The sequence below is a fragment of the Emys orbicularis genome, chromosome 9, assembly GCF_028017835.1.
Source record: "Emys orbicularis isolate rEmyOrb1 chromosome 9, rEmyOrb1.hap1, whole genome shotgun sequence".
Lineage (NCBI taxonomy): Eukaryota > Metazoa > Chordata > Testudines > Emydidae > Emys > Emys orbicularis.
This window is the reverse complement of record NC_088691.1, coordinates 196,648-222,559: the sequence shown is the minus strand read 5'-3', so window position 1 is coordinate 222,559 and position 25,912 is coordinate 196,648. Positions and strand designations below refer to the sequence as shown.

At 44.4% G+C, this 25,912-nt stretch overlaps 1 protein-coding gene across 3 annotated transcripts in view; it reads left to right on the top strand.

The window, feature by feature from the left end:
* TAF1 (TATA-box binding protein associated factor 1) overlaps nucleotides 1-25,912 on the top strand; it is a 113,808-nt gene that overhangs the window by 39,444 nt on the left and 48,452 nt on the right. For all 3 annotated transcript variants that reach the window (XM_065410457.1, XM_065410455.1, XM_065410456.1), the window contains exons 16-23: nucleotides 10,652-10,793; nucleotides 17,955-18,085; nucleotides 19,359-19,439; nucleotides 20,688-20,837; nucleotides 21,007-21,126; nucleotides 21,306-21,481; nucleotides 22,504-22,691; nucleotides 24,924-25,137. In XM_065410457.1, coding sequence (XP_065266529.1) covers nucleotides 10,652-10,793; nucleotides 17,955-18,085; nucleotides 19,359-19,439; nucleotides 20,688-20,837; nucleotides 21,007-21,126; nucleotides 21,306-21,481; nucleotides 22,504-22,691; nucleotides 24,924-25,137 — 1,202 coding nt within the window. The remainder of the gene's footprint in view (nucleotides 1-10,651; nucleotides 10,794-17,954; nucleotides 18,086-19,358; nucleotides 19,440-20,687; nucleotides 20,838-21,006; nucleotides 21,127-21,305; nucleotides 21,482-22,503; nucleotides 22,692-24,923; nucleotides 25,138-25,912) is intronic.

The following is a 25,912-nucleotide window of genomic DNA, read 5'->3' as shown; positions in this document are numbered from 1 at the left end:
CTAGGTTATTTGAACTGCTTAACCCATTATGGGTAAGGCAATCAAGTACAGCTGCCAAGGAGGGATTTTATGCTACTGAATGGCTGGCATACATAAAGGTTGCTACCCTTCCCCCTATATTCATGACAGCTTGTGACCCCACAAATCTTCATTTGCAAACATCTTATAGAATCATATAAATGTAGGGTTGGAAGGGGCTGTAGAGGTCAACTAGTCTGTCTCTGACATGTGTTTGTCTAACCTGTACTCAGTCTCCTCCAATGACACAGGGATTCCACAACCGGTCTAGGTAACCTGTTTCCGTACTAAACTATCCTTTATAGTTAGAAAGTTTTTCCTAATTCAAAGCTAAATGCCCTTTCTGCAACCTAAGCCAATTACTTCTTGTCCTACCTTCAGTGGATATGAAGAACAATTGATCACTGTCCTCTTTGTAACAACACTTTACATATTTGAACTCTTACCATATTCCTCCCAGCCTTCTCTTCTCTGGATTGAACATGCCCATTTCTTCTTCGAGTGATGTCCCTGTGGGTGCTCCACTGTACGTGCAGCAGCGCCCCTATGCTCCTGGGATCGGAGATCTTCATCAGCAGTGCCCGTTGGACCGCACATGTGCACCTCCCCGTCTTGTGCTGTGAGTGGGTTGTGTATATATAGTGCAGTCCGACTGCCCCTCAGTTCCTTGTCTGCCGCCTTTGGTCTAGGACGAAATCTGCAGCAGAGCCTGCTTCTCCTTTTGTCCTGTTAGATCATGCCTTTCCTGTTACCTTTTAATGTAGTTTAATAGTTACATCCTCCCTTTTCATCCTCTCCCTATTAAAAAAAAACATTGCTTTTAAGCCTCCTTACCCTTCCCAGTTCATACCTTAGGTTTTAATTTTCCTGCTTCTCGCCCTTCCCAACTGGGAAGCATTTCCCCTCACCTTTATGTCTGGATCTCCTCGGTTTAAGAGGTGCGTTTCCTGCCGGATTGCCTTGTGGTAACAGTCAGTCACCCACAGTGTGTTTTCAGCCTCAGAAAGGGACACGTCCTCCAAAAGCGTGCTCACTGCCATGACCTCACTGCCAGGGCTAGAAAAGACCGAGACATTCAGCTGCTACATCTTCTCATGGAGAAATTACTGCATCCAGTATCGGACCCTGGCCCAAACATGTCTCCCGCGCGGCTCTTATGCTCCTCTAAATCATCCACCAACCCTCATTCGCCACGCCTTTCTAAAAGAAAATCTTGTGTTTCACATTCTGATGAGAAGAAACTGGCTCCTTCATCACCTTCTGAGACGCTGCCCACCAAAACGCCATCCCCTGTGAGGTGAGTTGCCTTGACATCCTCGGAGAGAGGACATAGTTCCAGGGCCCATCCAAATACCTCCAGTACTGAAGCTAAACAAAGGTCTAAAGACCATAATTGGGCGTTTATGCAACCCTCGGCACTGTCTCTTGGTCTCCTCAGACCGAGATACAAGACCTTCAAGAAGAGTGCCAGCTGTCCTGACCAGACCAACTTTGGGTATTACGGCACCTACAAAACTGCCGGCACTGACAGTCCTACCAGCGCCAATGTCCATTACAGCACTGAGCAAATCCTCCACTTCATTTGCTGGCTGCTCAGGAGAATGCACCTCTCCCTTGGCACCGATACACACACCAGTGCCGATGATGCTCCCCCCTCCTCCCCAAGAGTTTAGCTCCCCTAAGGAACTACTTGTCTCTGATGTGCTTGAGTCACCACTACTCAGACTTGACCTCTCTCCACTTCCATCCTTCTCTCCGGACCCACACCATTCTTCCCTTTCTCCTCCAAGGACAGTACCACCCTTCCCCAGCAACGCGGAGGAGGAAGAGGAGAAGTACTCCATCCCACCCTGATACTTGAGATAGGCTCAGAAGACTTCCTCTACTCATCCTCACTACCCACAATCCACAACTGGACCAGGGCCCTGGTATGGACTGCCATGGATGCAACCCCACGTGCCACTCCCTCAACACTGGCCATACTGGGATCCTTGGGCCATGTACAAGAGCACAGTTTGGGAAACCTCCCATGGAGCAAAGCCAGAGGCCTTCTCTTGACCCCCAGAGGCTAAGCATCACACTATAGCAGATGAGGAAAAAGAACAGGACGACGAAATTCCACCAACACTCTACTTCTCCTCTTTTTCCCCTGATGAGGCTATCATGCCTCCACCCCCTACTGCAGCTGATGACTTCAAACATTTCCAGGAGTTATTTTGCAGGATTGCAGACTCTCCCTGCTCCAGATTCCTTTGGAGGAGGTGAAAGATTAACAACATAAGCTGCTTGACATCCTACACACATCCTCCTCCAAAATAGCCCTCCCTGTCAATGAGGTCCTTCTCGATCCTGCCAAAGTGCTCTGGCAGACCCCAGCATCCATCCCACTGACCTGCAAGTGGGCAGACAAAAAATATTATGTTCCTGCAAAAGGCTTGGAATTTTTTTTCTCACCCCACGTCATCAAGGCTGTGCAAGAAAAAGGACACCAATACCAACCTTGACCCACAAATCATGATAGAGACTGGAAGCGATTAGATCTATTTGGACGCAAGGCTTATTTGTCTGCTACACTCCAATTCTGAATATCCAATTATGAGGCTCTCATGGCTAAGTACAATTACCTCAATTGTTCTAAAATACAGGAACTATGCCAAGACCTTCCTGATGACAAAAAAAGAACAACTCCAGTCGCTCATATCTGAAGGATACCTCTTGGCCCATACAGCTTTACAAGCCCCTTTGGACTTTGTGGATACCATCAGGGCTTTGGAGCGGAGCCCGGAGCTGGAGCATGGAGCAGCTCCGGAGCAGTGGAGCTGCAGGTTTTTGCCTGGAGCTGGAGTGGAGCCGGAGCACAGCTCCAAAGCCCTGGATACCATTGTCCATTCCGTTGCAACTGCTGTAGTCATGAGACGTATGTCATGGCTCCACCTCTCCAACCTTCCTAAGGAGGTACAAACTACCGTTGAAAACCTACCCTTTGAGGGCCCCAAATTATTTGCTTAAGAATTCTCGAGCAACTCTCCGCTCTCTCGGCATTTACAATCTGGCGCTGAAGAGACGCTTGGGGAAATACCAACGTCCCCCATGATCCCAACCCCCACAATACACTCCCCAGCAGCAATACGAAACTCAACGCCGTCGACAGAAGCCCCCTACCAAACGCAGGCATATGACTCCTCAGGGGGATATCTCTCACGCACCATCAATCAAACAATAATTTTGAAGGTATGATTGAGGCCCTGAAAAGCCTCCCCTTGTTCCAGTCACATCAGCGATCTCTGACATCCCACCAGTTTGGCGACTGCTTAGTCCCCTTCTTTCAATCATGGTGGCTGATTACTTCGGACAAGCGGGTTTTAGAGATCAGGAAAGGGATGGACTATTCTTCCCTGATATCTGTCCCGCCCCGCCACACTCTCTCCCCGTCCCTTTTCAGGGACCCTTCTCATGAACCCATCCTATGAGAAGAAATAAATAGTCTTCTGCAATTGGTAGCCAGAGAACCTGTCCCATCCAAGCACAGAGGGAAGGGTTTTTACTTCCATTATTTTCTGGTCCAAAAGAAATCCGGTGGGTGGAGACCAGTCCTGGACCTTCAAAACCTAAACAAGTTTGTTCAACTGCAGTGCTTCAAGAGAGTTCCCCTCTCTACCATTAGCTCAGCACTGGAATAGTTCTTGGCCTTTGACCTTGAAGACGCGTATTTTCGTATCACAATACATCCTGTGCACAGATGGTTTCTCCGGTTCTTCTTGGGGAGCGATCACTATCAGTACAAGGTACTACCCTTCAGACTGTCGACAACCCCTCACATGTTCTCCAAAGCCCTTGAGGTAGTCGTTGCATAACTACCCAAAGAGGGTGTCATCATCTTTCCATACTTGGATGATTGTCTCCTCAAGGCCCCATCTGAAACTGATGTCTTTTGCGTTGTCTGAATGACAGTGGACCTTTTCTCGAGCCTTGGCCTTCGCATAAACTTGGAGAAATCTACTCTGACACCGGTGCAACACCTGGAGTTTATCAGGGCACAATTGGATGCCATACAAGCCAAAGTCTTCCTCCCAGCTCACAGATTTTTGACTATAGTCAATCTTCTATCCAGTCAGAACCTGCCCCCAAATCTGAGCCTGGACACATGGCAGCCGCCACGTTTGTGGTAAAGTATGCACAGTTCCACATGAGATGTCTTCAGGTATGGCTACGTACTCAGACACAGCCTGCACAAACTCCTATCCAGGCCTATGACGGTCAAGGACTAACTACTCTGGTTGAGACAGCCCCAGAACATCTGTGTCAGGGTTCCTTACCTTCAACCAGCGCTGTCCATGATTCGAACAACCAATGCCTCCTTAATCGGTTGGGGAGTGTGCCTTCACTCTCATACAGTGCAGGGCAGATGATCCTTAACCGAATTCATTCTGTACATCAACCTCCTAGAGCTACAAGTGGTCCGCAATACCTGACAACACTTTCTCCCACTGATGGCACATTGCATCATCAGAGTCACGATGGACAATGTCGCCTGCATGTCCTACATCAACAGGCAGGACAGAATGAGGTCTCACTCTCTATGCTTGGAGGCATTGAAATTATGGAACTGGTGTATCCAACATGGCATCACCATCTCAGCTACATACCTCCCTGGACACCAGAACACCACTGTGGACTCATTGAGCAGGAGATTCTTCCATGATCATGAGTGGGAACTAGATATGCGAGCCCTTATTACATCTTCAACTGCTGGGAATTCCCCACCATAGACATCTTTGACACACTGGAGAATGCCTGCTGCCCTCAATTCTGCTCAAGAGCGGGACTGGGATGCGTATCACTGGGAGACGCATTTCTCCTCACATGGGATGTGCCACTACTCTATGCCTTTCCTCCCTTCCCCCTTCTGTTCCGAGTACTTCACAAGATACAAGGGGACTGAGCCTGTGTCATCCTCGTAGCTCCAACATGTCCATGACAGATTTGAGAGTGGTAGCCGTGTTAGTCTGGATCAGCAAAAAGAACGAGGAGTCCTTGTGGCACCTTAGAGACTAACAAATTTATTTGAGCATAAGCTTTCGTGGGCTAAAATGCATTTTAGCCCACAAAAGCTTATGCTCAAATAAATTTGTTAGTCTCTAAGGTGCCACAAGAACTCCTCGTTCTTTATGACAGTTTTGGTATACTTACCTCATTTGCATGATGTTATGCCCTCCAATATCTCTCTGTCCAACCCCGCGACTCCTTTTACAGGACGTGGGTTGCATTCTCCATCCCAATCCACAGCTGCTCCACCTGAAAGCATGGCTCCGGGATTTGGAAATAACTAACTGGTTTGAAAGCAGTTAAATAGGTACTCTTGAACAGCAGACTTGACACAACTAGACTCACTTACCTCCGCAAATGGACTAGATTCCAGTCCTGGTGTGCCTCCCATCAAGACGAGGCAATAAGCACTCCATTACCACTTTTCCTGGACTATATTTTATACCTTAAACGATCAGGGTTATCCACAAGCTCCATTTGTGTGCATTTGGCAGCCATCACGACTTTTCATGATCAAACAGACAGCCATTCTGTCTTCACCCACCCACTCACAAAACATTTCTCGAAGGGCCTCCAAAATCTTTACCCTCAAATATAGGACCTGATCTCAGCCTTGTCCTATGCTCTCTTACTAGACCTCCGTTCAAACCAGTGGCAACATGCTCATGCGTTCATTTATCTATGAAAACAGCATTCCTTGTCGTTCTCATCTCTGCTCAACGGGTTGGTGAAATTGGAGCTCTTATGGCATACCCCCCATACACAGTTATTCATAAGGAATAAGGTACACTATGTCCACATCCCACATCTTTACCCAGGGTACCATCCTCTTTCCATCTCAGTCAACCTATCCACCTTCCCTGCTTCTTTCCAAAGCCACACAGCAACCAACAGGAGGCAACGTTGCACACTCTGGATGTTAGATGAGCATTAGCCTTCTACCTGAACAGAACTAAAACTTTGAGAAAATGGCCGCGATTATTCCTTTCAATGACCGAAAGATCAAAAGGCGTGGCCATCTCTAAGCAATGTCTTTCCAAGCGGATCTCACTGTGTATACACCTGTCCTACCCAACTACACAATCAACAACCACTTCCTGTAACTAGAGCACATTCCACCCGCTCGCTGTCCACCTCGATTGCTTTTCTCAATGATGTCCTGATTGCTGACATTTGCAAACCAGCCACATGGGCATCAGTGGACATTTTTAGCTATCACTACGCCATTACTCAGGCTGCCCCAAAGATACTCTACTAGGACACACTGTCCTATCATCTGCAATAAATACCGCTCCAAAGCCCCAGCCTTCCAATTAGGGACACTGCTTTCTAGTCACCTACAGTGGAGCACCCATAGGGACACACATATCAAAGAACTTCAGTTACTGCACAGGGTGAGTAACCCTCTCTTCTTCTTTGAGTGATATCCCTATGGGTGCTCCACTGTAGGTGAGTAGAAAGCAGTGTCCCTAATTGGAATACCTCCACTCCTCCCTTCTGCTTCGGAGCTGAAACATAGGCTCTGCGGCAGAGAAGAACTGTGGGGCAGTCGGACCGCACAGCACTATATATCCGTCCCACTCACGGTGTGAGATGGGGGAGTTGCACATGTGCGGTCCAACGGGCACTATTGATGAAGATCTTCAATCCCAGGTGCAGGGGGTGCTGCTGCACCTACAGTGGAGCACCCATAGGGACATGCATCTCGAAGAACCTCAGTTAAAGCACAGGGTGACTAACCTTCTCTTCTTACAATCTATCCTTATAGGTCATGTTTTCTAAACTTATTATTTTTGTTCTCCTCTGGACTCTCTCCAGTTTGTTTGCAAATTTCTTGAAGAGCGGTGCCCAAACCTGGACAACAGTACTCCATCTGAGGCCTCACCAGTGCTGAGTAGCGCAGAACAGTTACTTCCTGTGTCTTGCATTCAACACTCCTGTTCTGTCCCAGAATGATATTTGCCTCTTTTGCAATTGTTGCTGCATCACACTGTTGACTCATTCAATTTGTGAACCCCTGTAGCCCCCAGATCCTTTTCTTCAGTACTACTGCCTACCCAGTTATTCCCCATTTTGTATTTGTGCATTTGATTTTTTTCCCCAAAGTATAACACTTGTCTTGATGGAATTTTGTCTTATTGATTTCAGACTAATTCATTAAGACTGATGATATCGTATGCATCCCAGTTTGTATAAGATATGTTAGGCTATACCACTTTACAAATATTTTGCCAACAGTTCTGCATTTAGGGTGATAATTGTTTAGGACACCTGTTAATTCAGGCTCTAGCGAACAACCCACTTCTCCAAGTGGCTTTCCATGAGCATCTTTCAATATACCTTTTGGCCAGTTTTGCATGACTCTGTTTTTTTGAGTTGCACTTTCTCCTTCAGCATTCTTATCTGTTTGCAGAAATGTCCATTTTGAAGTTCATAATAAAATTAGGATAGTCTTCACATAAAGTCTCTTCAGATTCTTCGATGCTGTACTCTTTTAGTAACTCACTTTGTCTTATTTGCCTGGTTCAACAACAATAAGCTGTAACAGTTAATGAAACGAGACAAAACAGCTGTCTGTATCTTATCAGTACCTGGTTGTTCCGATCACTTCAGTGATAAAGTTGGTAGGATCACTTCATATCTTAATTTGACTGTGAAACTGCCAATCCATCAATTAGGCCTCTTTGTCACTTGACCCTTATAAAATTTTGGTTGGATTCACTTTAGGTTTTTATTTCACATTAGTCTCTCAGTGTACAAGTTGACCATGTCCCTTTTAGTATAAAACAGATACCTTTGTTATATTTTTATGGATTACATTTCTATTTAAAATAGACAACATGATTCAAAATACTTCTAATACTTACGAGTTTCCCTTGGCAACAAAAGTTTCTTAAATTGCAGGAGTGTATTGCATAATATTTTAGATAGCTTTTAATTTTGTATGTAACTAACAGCTTTTCGGTCTCTTTGCCAGCTAATACAATTATACACTAAACACAATATCAGACACAATCTGCTAGTATCCATATTTATTATGAACTACTCAGTATACTAATAAAAAGAAAAGCTAAAGATGTTACTTCATCACAACACAGCAGTTTGTAGTTAAATTATCTAGCTTGCTATTGTTGTTATCCAATCTAAAATTCCTCTCTGAAACACAGAAACAACTTCTGCTATTCAACATGATAGGAGTACAGAGGCCTGGTATATCAGGGATTTGGACCTGTAATCACAGATATGTATACTGTTAATTGAAAACTAATGTATGTTAAACGACAGTTAAGGTTGCACTCAAGCACTCAAAAGTTCAGAAATGCCAGAATTAAGGTTGCCCATGCAACCTGGATTTGGCCCCCTTGTGCATATGGATTATAGAACAGTCTTTAATTGATTACATACTTTCCCCCCACACAATCCCTGTCTTATTCAGTGCACAGGGTGGACAATGCTTATTGAATGAGCAGGTATTCAGTAGTTTGTTTTAGCCTCATTGTTTAGTGTGTGGCCCCAGGCCGTATTTACTTCACACTAATCAAGCTCTGCACTGAAGACAGAATTATTCATTTCCTCCTGGGCCTTTCTATGGTGCTTATCATTATAGTATCTAAATGCTTCATAAACATTAATGAATTTATTTTCACAACACCTCTGTGAGGTGATGGGGTGGTATTATTTCCATTTTATAGATGGGGCACCAAGAAGAAAATAAAAAGTTTCCACCAATTTTGGGTGCCCAATTTGAGATGATTAGGACTTGATTTTTCAGAGAACTTAACATTATATATCCCTTTATATGTTCAAAGCACAGGTTTGGCTACTTCAGTGCCAGTTGAGGGGCAGAGCACTTCTGCAAATCAGGCCCCAGATGTTTCAAGTTGGGCACAAAAAAAAAAAGAGAAACACACAATTAATGACCACTGATGACAAGTTTTGGTTCAAATGGCTTGCCTCGCATCTTATAGAAACTCTGTGGCAGAGGCAGGGATAGAATCCAATTCTCTAGGACAGGATCAAATGCCTTAACCAGGAAACATATTTTCTCTTCCTGTGATTCCTCTGCCTCATTTACTACACACCTTCCAACTTCTGCAACAGATGAGGTAGTGATCCTATAGACAGCCTCCTTCAGCACCACATAGTGCCGCCACCCCCTCCCCCCCACCCCCCCCGCGCCCGGTGTCCCGATATTATCTTCATCTCATCTGGTCACCCATGGATATAATGGTATGTGATCATGTAATTAAAGACTATCATAATGCATATGCACAAGGGGGCCAAATTAAGGTAGAACAGGCAGCCTTAATTCTGGCACTTCTGAGCTTTTGAGTATTTGACTTTGCAATCTTAATGTTCTTTTAACACATTTTTTATGTGTGTAATTTTCTAGGTTTTAAAAAAGCAAACTGAAAAAAATCCATCATATGGAATCCTTTGATTCCGACATGGGTAATCAGCAGGGTTGGAACCTTTTGATCCACAGAACAGACCTTTGCCACTTGAGCTAATAAAGTAACTGATTGCAGTAGGAGGTTGTATGTGATCCAGCCACTAGAGGCGGATGAGACACATACTTTACCAGTAGGTTTCACAGATATTTGCTGACAGCAGAGGAATGGTGAAACTCAGGAATCTTGGTTCCATTCCTAGTTCTGAAGGGTGAGAGTTCCCAGAGACACTTCTTGCTCTTTCCCCTCCAGCCTGTCTCCTTGAGTCTCCCCCTCTTGGCTTTCTGTCAGAGTTTGTCTTTCTCCTCTTCCCCCTTTCTCTCCCTGCCCTTTTGAGGATCCTTGTTCCAGTCTCCTTGTCCAGCCATTCCCAGTTTTTTCTCCCTTCCCTGTGCAGGCTCTTTATCCAAATCTTACTTTTGTACCCCCTTCTGGGTCGTCTTTGCATTTCAGCCAGGTTGCTAAGTGACAGCAGGGGGAATATTGAGAGCAGAAGGGTCTCTGAGCTCTCAGTTTCTGTGGCAAGTGCCACAGAAGCTGGAAAGAGCAGGTGCAGGGAAGGTCCTGCTTAGTCCCTGCCACCCCATGCTGGAGCATACTTAATGCAGCCCAAATCTTTGGAGAATTTAGCTGCCAAATTTGCAAGTCTGTATGGAGCATGCATGAATTGAGATTTTTCAAAGGGTTTTATAACTCTCCTCCCCCTCCCAAATTTGCATGTTTATTCACAGGACCAAGAAAAGGCATATTCCTCACACCAGGGTGACCTCCTCCTGTCAAATTTCAAGTCCCTGGTTCCAAAGTATAGAGAGTAGAGATTCTAATAGGTCATAAGAATTTTTTTTAACTTGGGCAAAACATATTTTTCACTAATCTTGTTCTTGGAAATGGCTGAACCGTTTTGGTTGATATTTTCCAAAAAAAATTCAGCTTTAGGCAGATACCTGGCATGGACAATTTAAGCCTAAATCATTAGTTTGATAAAGTTATAAGCAACGGAAAGTGGCTCTTCTGATGGGAAATGTTGGTCGTTCTTAAGTATAGACAGCACTATTAGCCCTGCCTATACTAAATTCCATCTTCAATGAGTGCTCAGCACACAAAGCATACAGCAATTTTCTTGCCTTGCTTTCTAGGTCTTCATTTATCGCTTGTTCTGGAAGAGCAGAGACCGGCCCCGGAGAATTCGCATGGAGGATATCAAAAAGGCATTTCCTTCACACTCCGAGAGCAGCATTCGAAAGCGGCTAAAGCTATGTGCTGACTTTAAACGCACAGGTAATCCAGAGCCTTCCATGTAGCTCATTAATCACTCAAGAAGATCACCTTTTTAGTCTGCCATCCTCTTACCACCTTCAAGAAACAGCTGAAAGCCAACCTCTTCCCAAAAGGCCACATCCACCTTTTGTTTATGTACTCTAGCTTGTTTGAATGTGAACAAGTGATGTCCGGCCTCTTCAGCCTGAGACCTCAACATATTATTTAAAAAAGGTCAAGGGGCCACAGTAGTGCTTCAGCTATTTCTCCAGGCTCAGCAGAGCCAGTTCTGCTCCAAACTTGTGTCTTTGCCTTCCACAGATTGGCAGGAAAAGAGGCAGTGGAGCAGCTAGTTACTCTCCTCCTGCCACTGCAATGCAGCAAGAGGCCTACAGGGGAGCTGCTGAGTAGTTGGGAAGGGACAGCAGCTGCTCTGATGCAAATCGTGTACTCTGCAGTTGAGGAGGTGGCACGTCTTTCCTCCTCCCTGTAGTGATGGGTGTTATTTGAATGCACTGGTTTAAAAATCCTAAAGGCCTGGTTCAGCAAACACCTTTTCAATTTACAAATACAAATTTTCTTCTTAACACAGTTGATCTCGAGGGCCAAAAGTGGCCACTGCTGTTGTAAACCCTTTGGAGTCGGGATTTATCAGGTTGGCACTGAACTTTCTATACTAACTTGCACACAACCCCCTCATTTTCCTGCTGGCACTGAGAGAAATTCTTACTGTGTGTGGCAGTGCACATTGTGTCTTACAAAGACAAACTGAATTCTTGCCTCTGCCCTAAGAGTTTGACAGTCTGATTCAAGCAAATACCATACACAGAATGCCAGAAACACAAAGAGGCAAGAAGGAAGTAGTGTAGAGCTCTGTATTGGATGGTTCCAAGAAAAGTGGATTTATAGGGATGTTGGGGAATGAGAAGAGGGATAAATGCCATTGGGACCAGGGTGGATTAGATTTAAATCATGATTGAAATTATTATTTAAATCACTAGTCAGGAAGACTCGATTTAATCATGGATTTGTAAATAAAAGTGCATTCTTTTTGGTTGTTATAACCTTAATACATATTCTTTACAACTCAGAGATAGAGGTAGGTTTCATTTTTAGAAGGTACACACTATACATTTTTAAAGTGATTTATTTTGAAAACTTTTCAGAATAGTTTTACAGCTATATCAGAACATTGATTGTTTGGTTATTTCATTTACCAAAGGTAATTGAAGCAGATATTTATGAAGTCATTGGGAGGTGAACTGTCTCCAATTCAACAGGTTAATCATTAATATTTGGAGTATTTTCTTGCCATGCTGTATTAGGAGGAGAACATCACCAGACAGACATTTAAATTGTTTTATTTAACTAAAACAACAACGTTATGTATTCTGGATTTTTTTCTTCAACAGCAAACATATAATATTTTAACAAAAGAAGCATATGAATTTTTGAATTTAGTTAAACATTCAAGTTTTTTTAAAATCAGGTTTGTTTTTGTTAAAATTGTTTTTAACTAAAATAGTTACATGAAATATATTTTTTTTAAAAAACAAAAATTAAATCGACTATGTCAGCCAGATCAACATGAAAAACTTAAAATATTGGCTTCTGCAGCTAACTCAGTCATTGTCTTCACCTTCATTTTCCTGTTTGTTCATAATCTGGAAAAGAAAAACAAGCTTTCCTGCTTTTTCAGATCCCAAACGATTTCTCAATTTGGAATGAATTAGTCCAAAGGAAGAAAATATTCTTTCTACACCAGTAGAAGAACCTACTGCTGTTAAGTCAGATTATCACTTCAACAGTCTCTGAATCCAAGTGCTTAAGTGATTTCCACCAGTTCACTGGTATGACTTCCTTTAAAACATCATCAGCAAACATGTATTTCTTGAATGGTTCACCCTTAGCTCTGAAGTTTAGTATAGTAGGCATTATGGAGGGATGATAGTTGGATGTCCATGTCATAGCCACCAACTCTTCTTCAGCAGTTAAGGTTTGACCCTGGTGCCGAGTATTGAGAATAATTGCAAGAAAATGAGCTGGAGATAGTGCTTGTCCCATTCGGTTTTTTTAATGCTTGTAATTTAACTCTGACATTGCATATTTCTCTTTTTAAAATCTCACTCAGTTCCTTCCAAATTTCAACAGTGTAAGCAATAAAACAGCTATTTCCCTGCATTTTGTTCAAGGCTACAGAAATAGGCTTCAGGGTACTCAGCATGTGTTCAACATTTCTCTTAAGCCCAATGTTGAGAACTTTGGCTGTGACAGTGCCATCTATTTTTTCACGATTTTGTTCACAAACTGTCATCAGATTAGGCCAGTTCTTGACAGGGCCGGCTCCAGGCACCAGGCAACTAAGCTGGTGCTTGGGGCGGCACCTGGAGGGGGGCGGCGCGGCGCTCGGGCCGCCGGGGAGAGTGGGGCCACAGCCGGGCTCGCCGCCCTCCCCCCCCCCCCGGCGCTCTGGCTGCCCTCCCCCCCGCGCCCTCCCCCCGGCTGCCGGGGGGAGAGCGGCGAGCCCCTGCCGGGGCTCGCCGCCCTGCGCTCTGGCCGCCGGGGGGGGGAGAGCCAAGCCCCAGCCGGGGCTCGCCGCCCTGCCCCCGGCGCTCTGGCCGCCGGGGGGAGAGCCGAGCCCCCGCCGGGGCTCGCCGCCCTCCTCCCAGGGCTCCGGCCGCCCTCCCCTCCGGCGCCCTCCCCCCTGCCGCCGGGGGGAGAGCGGAGCCCCCGCCGGGGCTCGCCACCCTCGCCCCGGGGCTCCGGCCGCCCTCCCCCCGGTGGGAGAGCGGAGCCCCCCCCCCGGGCTCCGCCCCCCCCCCCCCCCCGCGGGGGGGGGGGGGGGGCAGGCGGAGGCTTTTTTGCCTGGGGCGGCAAAAAAGCCAGAGCCGGCCCTGGTTCTTGATATAGTGTTCAAAACAGTCCACTACTGAGTTCCGTCGCACGTCTTGTGGCAGAGTTAGCTTGGTTCCTCCCACTTTTTTCAGAGCGGCTGCTGCAAAGTGGTTGTTACGGAAGTATTTTGCAATTTCAACAACATTAGCCTTTATTTCTGGAACACTGAAGTCTTTGGCTAGGAGGTGCATCAAATGAGCACTGCAACCGTATGTTATTAGCTTGGGACTCTCTTCTAAATAATTTCTTCTTATCTTGGATACAATTGCAGCATTGTCTGTGACCAAGCTGCGTACTAGACATTTGAATTTTTTTCCACAGTTTGTTATAGCTTTTACTTTTACTTCTTGTAAGTATTCTGCTGTGTGTGCATTTCCTGATGTATCAATTGTTTCTGTAAGGAATACATGCCCTTCTTCTGTTGTCACACAAGCACATACAACAGGATCATTGTGGACATTGCTCCACCCATCAAGACTCAGGTTAACAATTTCACCCTCTAGACCTTTTGCACATTGCTCAATTTCTCTTTCATACACTTTATCCAGCAATTTGCCTGCGACATCTGCTCTGTTGGGTGGACTGTAGCCTGGTCTTAATGACTGAACCATGTTAATGAAGTGTGAGTCCTCAATCATACGGAAAGGAGAGTTTGTTGCATAAACAAACCAGGCAATTTTTTCATCAATTACTTTTTGTAATCTGCTGGTTCCTATCACAAACTTATCTGTTGTTTCTGGATGATGGAGATTTTTTTTCTTTTTACTACAGGTGATATAGTGTGGCTATGTGACATACATGATGTGACTGAAACACTATCATTGGCAGATAACTCTGAAACAATAGAAAATGATGGTGATCTTGAAGGTGGATAGTCTTCAGAATCCTGTATGTTGAGGATGGATTCTCCTAAATAAAATAAGTCAATGCAGTTATTTAATTATTATTACAATACTGCTCATTTAGTATTACTCATTGCATTCACTGACACTCAGTACTACTTTAAAGGTGAAATTGTAAAAGGAAGATCTGCCTATTTCAGCTATTTATTTTTTTATCACAACTGCATCTAAAATGATAGTACCATAGAGTAACAACTATATTTTTTGCTTAAATATGAGAATTCAAGAATAGTCCAGAGGGAAGACAGGCAGTCCTTAAGAAAGAAGTATAAAATAAAAAAGTTTACCAACCTGAAGATCCTGCATGTTCAGACACGTTCCTTTCATCATCTTCAACGCAGCTTCCTCCTGAGAAGGAACACTTCTCATGGCGTTGTTTCATTCGGGCAACTGGGCCTTGCATTTCTTTTTTGCACTGTTTGCATTTTGCATGCATGCCTCTCTTACCCACAGGTAGAGGAACTTCATTAAAATATTCCCAAACTGGGTCTCTTTTACATCCTGCTGCCATTATAGGTTTTCCCTTCTAGTGAGAGAATGGTATGGAAGATCTCAAATCAATGAAGGCTACACTCAGAAAGACCTCAAGACTTCTGGAATATGCTGCTCAAACAATTTCACTTTTCTACTGCCTGTCCCTCCCTTCTCACATTTATCGCCAGACTTCTTCTCCTTGTCCAGATCTATTCCGCCCCCAACAATCTTCTATTCATTGAACTTTCTGAAACTTTGCACTTTTAGAGAGAGGTAAGGGATTGACTCTGTGTACACAAATTTGCAGAGGGACAATAGGGTTGAGGTCTGTTATTTCTCACATCTATATATTAACTAATTAATTTAATTTATTTATTTAAAAACATTTTTGCTGTTAACAGGCATGTTATCTCTGGAGACACAAATCCATAGTTTGAGAATTGCAATACTAAGCATCTCTGATAGTACTCAGTCTAGAAGATACCGAGTCCCATTGGGTAGATAGAAAGATTAACCTAAATAATCTATACAGAAGCCCCTGGAACCCCATAAAATTGGGTCCCTAATCCATGAACTATTGGAACTCATTTACAAAACTTTTTTTAAACATTACATGAATATATTGTCTCATACTATAGAATTAGAATTTATAATCCCTATTCCATGATGAGATATCTTTGAGATATAATGATCTTAATTAAAACTATCTTTAGATAGATTTTTTCCTCAAAAAGCATTTTATCAAAAAAATCAGATTTTTTTATTTAAATTAAAAAAAACGACAACATTGATTTTTATCCACCCTGATTGGGACATACTTGGTGCGTTGGTATTTTAAAAGCTTTTGAAACTTAAGTGTTAAGAGACAGGGGAAGAGGTGGCACTGCGGTCTCTTAGCTGCAAGGCATTGACCATGATAAACGTAATTAAAGCAAAAAATCTGTGTCTAACCCTAATTTGTTTTTAATATCGGGGATTTGTTTAATTTGTTCCCATTACTGGATGTTATACTAGAATCATTGAGATTTGGAATGTAGCTGAGAGGATGTAGCCCTCAGGCTCTGGGACCTCTGTCTGTGGCACAGTATACATCTTATTGCCACTCACCTTCCACGGGCCAAGAACGCTTTGGCAGATTGCCTCAGCAGGACCTTCTTGTCTCACCATGAGCGGTTCCTCCATCCGGAGGTGGCCAGCTCCATCTTCTACAAGTGAGGAACTCCCCAGGTGGACCTGTTTGCAGACCAGGAAATGCCACGTCTTTTGCTCAATAAGGGGCATGGATAGGGGATCCCTGTCGAACGCTTTTCTATTCCCATGGTCGGGGGCTCTGATGTACGCCTTTCCTCTGATGCTGTTGTTCCCAAGGGTCCTCATGAAGATCAAGCAGGACAGAGTGAAGGTGATCCTCATAGCGCTGGCTTGCCTGTGCCAGCACTGGTATAGCGTGCTGCTGGACTTTTCGGTGGCAATTCTGTTCCAGCTGCTGCTCAGGCTGGACTTGCTGTCCCAAAACCATGGCAGTCTTCTGCATCCAAATCTGGTGGCGCGGCACCTGACGACTTGGCTGCTGCGTGGTTGAATGAGCAGGAGCACCAGTGCTTGGCCGATGTCCAGCAGATTCTGTTGGGAAGTAGAAAGCCCTCTACCAGAGCAATCTACCTGGCCAAATGGAAGCGGTTCACCTGTTGGACCTCGGATAAAGGCATCCAGCCTGAGTGAGCCTCATTGTAGCTGATTTTAGACTACCTTCTGCATCTCAAGCTCCAGGGCTGGTCTCTTTCGTCGATCAAGGTCAATTTGGCGGCCATCTTGGCCTTCCATCTGCCACTCAGTGGCAGACTAGTTTTCGCCCAGGACCTGGTGAGAAGGGTAGGTGAACTTGGGGCCATGATGGCAGACCCTCCTTTCACCATTTCCCATAAGGATAAAGTCCCCCTGTGCCTACATACCAAGTTTCTGCCAAAGGTCATATCCAGTTTCATCTCAACCAATCCATCCACTTACCTGCTTTCTTCCTAAAGCCTCATGCTTTAGAAGAGGAATGTCGACTTCACTCCCTCGTCTGCTGGGCCTTGGCCTTCTATCTACAGAGGATGAGACTGATCAAGAAATCCCCTAGATTTGTTTATTACAATAGTTGAAAGGGTCAAGGGACAGGCGATTTCCACACAGAGACTCTCCAAGTGGATTTTGGGGTACATTACACTGTGCTATCAGTTATCTGGACTGCCTCCACCCCTTAGGGTGAGGGCCCATTCCACAAGAGCCCAGGCATCAACCATGGCCACCCTCCACGATGTGCTGCTTCAGGACATATGCAGAGCAGCCATGTGAAGTTCAGTACATACCTTTGCTATACATTACGCCTTGGTACAGGACTCTGCGATGGATGCCTCATTCGGAACTGCTATCCTCTGCTCAACTATTCCATCCTCATTCTTGCACCCTTTTCCGACTGCTTGTTAATCACCCCCAGTGGAATACAATAGGGACCATTGCTTGAAGGAGAAGAAAAAGACAAGTTGTTGTTGTTACTTGTTTGTAGCTGGAGGTTCTTTGAGAAGTGTGGTCCCTATCTGTATTCCACTGAGTGTTTATGCAAGCGCATCATGTTTCCAAAATTGGAGATTTTGAAAGTAGTAGTGTCCATTGGTCCACACGTGCTCCCTTGGCTCGTCTCATGGTTTCGTCCGAGATGATAAAGGGTAGGGCAGACTGACCACATCTCCAGTTCCTTCTCCACCGTGAATACAAGAGATCCAAAGCAGAGGGGAAGGAGGGCGCGTAGTTGAATACAGATAGGGACCTCACATCTTAACCTCTAGTTACATGTAAGTATCCTCTCCTTTTTTGAGGGATGGTCCCTATTGTTACAAGTAAGTAACCTCCTCATTTCTGCATTTTTCAGGGATGGATTCAAATTGGTGGGTATTAAAGTCAGACTTCAGATTACCAACAGAAGAGGAAATAAGAGCGATGGTGTCCCCAGAGCAGTGCTGCGCCTATTATAGCATGATTGCAGCTGAACAGCGGCTAAAGGTAAATGTCTCTTGCAGGCTAACTGATATATACTGATATATTACAGGTAACTCTTTGTGAAAACAACAAGGAATCTGGTGGCACCTTAAAGACTAACAGATTTACTTAGGCATAAGCTTTCGTGGGTAAAAAAACTTACTTCTTCAGATGCATAGAGTGAAAGTTACAGATGCAGGCATTATATAGTGACACATGAAGAGAAGGGAGTAACTCACAAGTGGAGAACCAGTGTTGACAGGGCCAATTCGATCAGGGTGGATGTAGTCCACTCCCAATAATAGATGAGGAGGTGTCAATTCCAGGAGATGCAAAGCTGCTTTTGTAATGAGCCAGCCACTGTTCAAGCCCAAATTAATAGTTAAATTTGCAAATGAATTTTAGTTCTGCAGTTTCTCTTTGAAGTCTGTTTCTGAAGTTTTTTTGTTCAAGAATAGTTACTTTTAAATCTGTTATAGAATGTCCAGGGAGATTGAAGTGTTCTCCTACTGGCTTTTGTATGTTACCATTCCTGATGTCCGATTTGTGTCCATTTATTTTTACGTAGGGACTGTCCGGTTTGGCCGATGTACATGGCAGAGGGGCATTGCTGGCACATGATGGCATATATAACACTAGTAGACGTGCTGGTGAATGAGCCCCTGATGGTGTGGCTGATGTGGTTGGGTCCTCTGATGTTGTCGCTAGAGTAGATATGGGGACAGAGTAGGCAACGAGGTTTGCTACAGGGATTGGTTCCTGGCTTGGTGTTTCTGTGGTGTGTAGTTGCTGGTGACTATTTGCTTCAGGTTGAGGGGTTGTCTGTAAGCGAGGACTGGCCTGCTTCCCAAGGTCTGTGAGAGTGAGGGATCGTTTTCCAGGATAGGTTGTAGATCGTTGATAATACGCTGGAGAGGTTTTAGCTGGGGGCTGTACGTGATGGCCAGTGGTGTTCTGTCATTTTCCTTGTTGGGCCTGTACATGCACCCCTCCAGCACCCCCTCAAATACCCCTCCCCTTCTTCAGCTCCCCTCCTCTGACTCCCCACCTGCTACCCCCCCAGCAGTATCCTCTTTTAGGGAACCTGAAATATGGTAATCCTAGTCCAAATGCTGATGCATGTTTCAGCTTTGTTAATGTCCTGGTGGGTCTCTCCCCACAGTGTGTTCTGTATACTACGCTTGATCTGTTCTCTGTTGGAGACTGTCAGTCTCATAGTACTCTGTTTTTTCCTTTTCTCTTGGGTCCTTTTTATAATTTGGGAGTTTGATTTTTTTTTTCTTCTGTTTCTCTACAGGATGCAGGTTATGGGGAAAAATCGTTCTTTGCCCCAGAGGAAGAGAATGAAGAGGACTTCCAGATGAAGATTGATGATGAGGTACTGTCAGGGCAGAGCAGGGAAAGGATTAGATATATGATGGCCTGTAAACTAGTCTGGTAGCAAATAAATAAAATAAATCTTTTTTTTAAATGGAGAACACATTTCTTTTGGGTGTGGATTGTATAATCATGATTTCCACTCCTCCCGCCCCTTTTTTCTGAGGAATCCACCCCTTGCTGCAAAATGGACTCAGTGCAAGGGCTTGTCTGTACAAATAGTTAGTTGTGGCAAACTGGGATATAAGCCTACCCCCCACTAGCCTATTATGTGCTAAGTGTCCTGGGGCTGAAGGTAAAATCTATGCCAAAACTACAGCTAATATAACAGCAAAGCATGGCCTGAACACATTACAGTAGTGCTCTGAATTTCACTGACTAGTTGTAATAGCTAGGACTGTATTATCTGAGACCGCCTATCCACCCAGCTCCCACCAAAGCAACTGTGCTCACTCTACAGTGATGCTGCTGGTAGATAGGCCTATGGTCAGACTCTCAGGCATAGGGGGAAGAGCCTTGTCAGCATCTCTTCATTGATCAATCCATGGTGGGGATTTGAGTTGGGAGTTAGAAAGACAAGAAGAAAAGCACCATGAAAAGAAGTGGAGGAGAACCTGGAGAATGGCGAAATGGAGAATAGACCACTCTGTGGACTTTGTCATTGCTCCCTTTAATTGTTATTTAGTGTTTAGTTACCAAGATGATGGAAGTCTTAGAAATATCCAAGATAAAGAGGGAGTCTAAGTAGTGAGTGGACTGTGGTGATCCGTGTCCCATTCTCGAAGGAGATTACAGCAGACCCTAAGCGGTTCAATTTGACAGACTATAAACTTAGATCTAATAAAAATATAGTAATGCAATCTGATGGTACAGCAGGGGTCCATGAGGCATCAGCTAGTGCTAGCATGAGCAGAGGTGCCTGGGAGAGGAGAGAGCTAAGGTGACAGCACAGGTCAGGAGGGCTCGGCACATCAGGGAATGCAGATGTCTATATTTATTTCACTGTATTTTTAAAGCTGTTTGAACATAAATGTTTCCTCTGAATGAGGACAGATCATGTGTGTGTTTATGGTTTACTCAGTTTATGTCCATTAAAAACTCTGGGCTGTCAGTAAATTAAACTTGAGAACATTAGTAAAAACTGTTTAATTTGCTGGAAATTTTGGTGGGGCAAAAACAGAATGGGTGGAAATCTCTCCCTGGTGAAAGTGACAGAAGTGTGATGGCCTATTCCTCTCCTTTATGGCAGGTGCGCACAGCTCCTTGGAATACCACACGAGCCTTCATTGCTGCTATGAAGGGGAAGTGTCTTCTGGAAGTGACTGGTGTGGCAGATCCTACAGGTTGTGGTGAAGGATTCTCTTATGTGAAGATCCCAAACAAACCAACCCAGCAGAAGGTAGATATGTTCCCAAGGCTGGCGTGGGGCAAGAGGGATAGGTCTGAAGAAGTGGAATAAAGATGGGGTGGGAGGGGCGGTTTGAGAGGATGTCAGACAGAGGGAATGAGAATACAGAAAAGGTTAATGTGTGTGGTGACATTCAGAAGCTATGTCTTTCTCTGAACAGGATGACAAGGAGCCACAGCCAGTGAAGAAGACCGTGACAGGGACGGATGCTGATCTCCGGCGTCTGTCTCTCAAAAATGCCAAACAGCTTCTACGTAAATTTGGTGTTCCTGAAGAAGAGGTGAGCTTGATACAGGAGCTGCACAGTATGGAGCCCTGTCCATGGGAAACTTTGTTGGATGGATCCAGAGTGGCTTATGGAGAGGGCTCACTTTTAACTCTAGCCTTTCTGACTACGGATCCTCCTCCCTGAACTATCTGTCTCCTGAAGCCTTTTCTAGTGTGTGTCTTGTTTCTCAGATTAAGAAGCTTTCCCGTTGGGAAGTGATTGATGTGGTGCGCACAATGTCCACAGAGCAGGCTCGCTCAGGGGAGGGGCCTATGAGTAAATTTGCACGTGGGTCTCGGTTCTCAGTGGCAGAACATCAGGAGAGATATAAAGAGGAGTGTCAGCGCATCTTTGACTTGCAGAATAAGTAAGTTCTTATCAGGTATTTACAGCCTCCTGTCCGTTCCCCAGACAGGAGCCTAGAGTCTTTTGCTTTGCTTATGGGCCTTACAGACTTTGAATGCCTGTGAGCTGCAGAGCATAGTGGGGATTCATGTTGATTTGTCCAGCTGAGCCACATTAATAGAGCACTGAGGATGAGGGCTTTGTGAGAATGTTTATAGAAAATATCGGAATGGTTTTGGTGTTCTCTTGGTTGCAGACCTTTTGGGAAAGATCAGGAATGGAAGTCTGGCACCATACCCTGACAGGTGTGGTATGATAATCCACAGAGCTCTGTTTCTACGGCCACAGTTTGCTAGCTTCTTACCCCTGTCTGTTGGGTAGCAACTACTGGCTCCACACCCTTCTCTGTGTTACTATAGCTCATAACATTTACATCTCCATTCCAAGCCTATATCTACATTTAAAACGCTACAGCAGCACGGCTGCAGCAGCACTTCAGTGTAGACACATACCGCAGCAACAGGAGGGGTTCTCCCTTTGCTGTAGGTAATCCACCTCTCTAAGAGGCGGTAGCTATAGAAGACCTCTTCCATCAACCTAGCTCTAACTACACCTGGGGGTTAGGTCGGCTTAACTGCGTCTCTTGGGGGTGTGGATTTTTTATAGCCCTGAGAAATGTAGTTATGCCAATGTAACTTTTCAGTGTAGACCAGCCCCAGGTTCTTCAACCAAAATGTTGGTCTGAGAGCCAGCAGGGTAGGCAGATGAGTGGACTATCACTATGGAGAGAAGGACAATTGAATGCGAGGAGGGGCATTGAGTTTGGGATCCTTTTGGGAGCAGAAGCTGCAGGATGGCTGAAGCAGGAGAGTTGATTAACAGTTTGAGGGGTATGTGTACATTCCAGGCTACTGTTTGGGAGGGCTGGTTTCATACCTACTGCTGTCACTTTTGTCCTTTAATTTATGCATGGAGGGTGGGGGTAGATGGTGAGGTACTTGTGGTTTGTAAGATAACTGACTTTGAAGCTGTCTCCTGTTTCAGAGTTTTAGAATCAACTGAGATCTTATCAACAGACACAGACAGCAGCTCAGCTGAGGACAGTGACTTCGAGGAGATGGGAAAGAATATTGAGAATATGTTACAGAACAAGAAAACCAGCTCACAGCTGTCTCGGGAGAGAGAAGAACAGGAGCGGAAGGAGCTGCAGAGGATGCTTATGGGAGAAGACAGTGGCAATGACAAGGAAAGGAGCAAAAAGGACAGGAGAGACAAAAAAGGATTGTGTGAGTGATTGCAGTAAGTGGGGTCCAGGGGGCAGGAGATGTGGTGATGGTGTGGAAAAAAATCTTGGAGTACCTAGGAATTGCTTTATTCGACCAGACCAGTGCTTTGTGTAGCTCAGTGTCCTGTCTGAACTGTTGCTTCAGAGAAAGGTGCATAATCCTCATAATTATGCATTGATGTGCTTATTCGAAAGAGGTGGAGGGTGGTATTGTCTTCCTACCCCCAAGCACATAGATGGATTAGCTTAAGGCGTGAAGATTAATATCTACTGTGTTCCCTTTGCCTGCTGATTTTATAGTTCTGTTATAAAGCTATCAAGTTTGGGCTGATTTGTTTAGGATGTCAAGTGCTGCTTTCTGCTCAGAATTCCTTTACTCTTGAGAGAGGTTTGCAGACTTTTTTCTACGGCAGTGGTTTTCAACCTATCGGCCGTGGACCTCTAGGGGCCCACAGACTATGTCTAAGATTTCCAGAGGGGTCCACACCTCTATTTGAAAATTTTTAGGGATCAGCAAATGAAAAAAGGTTGAAAACCACTGCTCTAGGGCTTTATTTACTTTATAATTAGTACGATGTTATTTTAACAATTTGTGACACCCTCATCTGGTTACACCACAGTTGTATATGTGCAACAGATTTTCACAACACATTCTAGGCGTTAGTCATGTTTGTGTGTCCAAATCTACCACACTGTGTTGTAGCAATTTATTCTGGAAAAACTTGGGCAGCTATCCTGTAGTGCCTCAGCAGAGAAGAGTGTAATTTGGAGTACATCTACACCTAGGGCTTGTCTACACTACAGTATTGTGATATGTCCTTACCATGCCGGTAAAACATCTCACCTCCACAAAAACAACTTCCAGCAATGCCCAGTTGTTCAGACCATCATTGTTGTTACATCTTATTCTGATCAAAATTGATCACTATTGAATCGGTAGTGGATTGATCTGTAATGTGGTATTGCCACTGTGGGCAGGAAACTCAGACTAGAAAAAAGTACTTTGACAAAGGGGACATTTAACCACGAGGACATTACCAACTTTTCCTCTGGCTGACAGAAGGTCTCAATCAGGCTGGATGTCAGAAATGTCTTGGATTTCTACTTGCACAGAACCGAGCCTTCAGAAAGTCACATGGGTTATGTGTTTATATATGCCATTTGTAAAGAAGATAACAGAGCCTCTAAGGCAACAGTGTTTAAATAGGTAGTAGCAGCAATCAGGGCAGGCAGAACTCCACATGGGATCAGGAAACACTCAACTAGGTCAATGGCAACTCGGAGCCTGAGAGAAATGAAAAAAGGGAGGGCTATTGAGTTAGCCATTCCTACAAGACCTGATGGAAACAGCTCTGCTGGGAAATTCTGTAAAGAGGTTTGTAACCACATCTCCTTTCAGAGTGGAGAGAATTCACAAGGACAGCTTAACTAAAGCCATTGACTATAAACAAAAGCCAGCCCCACCAGATAATGAAGGAAAGGGGCCTCTGGACTGTTGGGGTCTGTTTTGTAAAGTCAAAATTTGCAGGCTAGAACAAAACAGTGTTTTACAGGAGAACTTGTTCCAGAACTCTGCTTGCAGGAGGATGTGTGGGCATGGCTAACCCAGTTGTTTTCCTTTCTTTCAGGGTTATGGATTGCATGTTATGAGATGTGCTTTTAAGGATCAAGTACTCATATTGTTTATTCTTGCCTTTCAGTAATTGATAGCATTACTGCTGAATCTTGGGTTCCTCTGTCTGATCTTTCTTCCTTCTGTCCAGGGCAGATACATAGTGCAGATATCTAGGCTGAAATTGCAATGGAAGAAATGACAGAAGCTACATGTGTATGACCTAGATATTTATATAACACTTGAGTGCCACGGTTTAACTTTTCCCAGTTAATATGTGAAATCCTTGTTGACGCTGATACTGCGTTGATGAGCACCAATAAAAGAACCTGCCTAGATAAATGTTTCTAACTTCTCATCTTATCTTTCTGCTCATACCATGGTATCTGCATGCCTTACATCTGCATCCTAGATTCTAGAGATGGTATTTTAGATTCTCGAGCAAACAGGTTTGTCCCTGTCCCTGTTCTCTGGTATTGGTGTCTCATGATCTCTCAGGACAAAGGGAATGTAAAATTTCTAGAGCATGAACTGTTTTGGAAACCATTAAAATAATCTCTTTTGTAGCATCAGCTTCAGGCATCTCAGCAGGCTCTCACAAAGATGATGACACTGCCTCTGTAACCAGTCTCAATTCCTCTGCCACTGGCCGTCGCCTCAAAATCTATCGCACATTTCGAGACGAGGATGGGAAAGAGTATGTGCGGTGTGAGACAGTTCGTAAGCCCTCTGTCATTGATGCCTACAGCCGAATACGGACCACCAAGGATGAAGAGTTCATGTAAGGCCTTAGAAGACTTTTCATTTCCTTCTGGCATCAGTTATGTAGAGTGTTGGCATATGCAGTTCCTGGCTGTGGGGAATTACTGCTGAAAAATACTGAATCCAGTATAACTGAATTGAGAATGCACTCTTTTGGCCGCAGGTGGGATGGCTCTTATGCCTGCTGCATGGCAGGAAGAGGTATGTTCCTCATGGCCTGTGGAGCAGTCTCTGGCTTTGTCCAGTACCTAATACTCGAGAGAGGTGAAAATCCTTCAATAATGCAATTGTCCAAGTACACATTATTTCCCTCTATGTTTAAAATGTGTTGTCTTTTAATGTGGTTGAATTTCCTCAGCAGTGCTGATGTCTGGGATTATTGTAGGTGAAGACAGCAGCCACACTTATAGTTAAGGTTGCCTAACTCTTTCCATTGTAAGACCTTGTTTTCAATCACTTTATAACTCTGCCAAACTTTAATCATTTGGGCTGAAAATTTTTATTCAGTCTCTGGCTGAATTTTTTGGAAAGTTTAAACAAAGATGGTTCAGCCACTTCAGCAAATGGAAATGTTTTGCCAGTGTAAATTATTATAACCATTTATTTGAAAAGCTCCAGCACCTTTATACTTTGGTGCATGAACTTGAACGTTGGCAAGGGGTTGCCCTCAGGTTATAGGGCTGCCTTTTTTGTTGTCTCTGTGAAATACCAGCGAAATTCCAGCTGCATTGTAAGCCTCTGAAAATGCTATTTGCATATGTTCAGAGGTTTGTCAGAGGCTGGTAAATAAATTC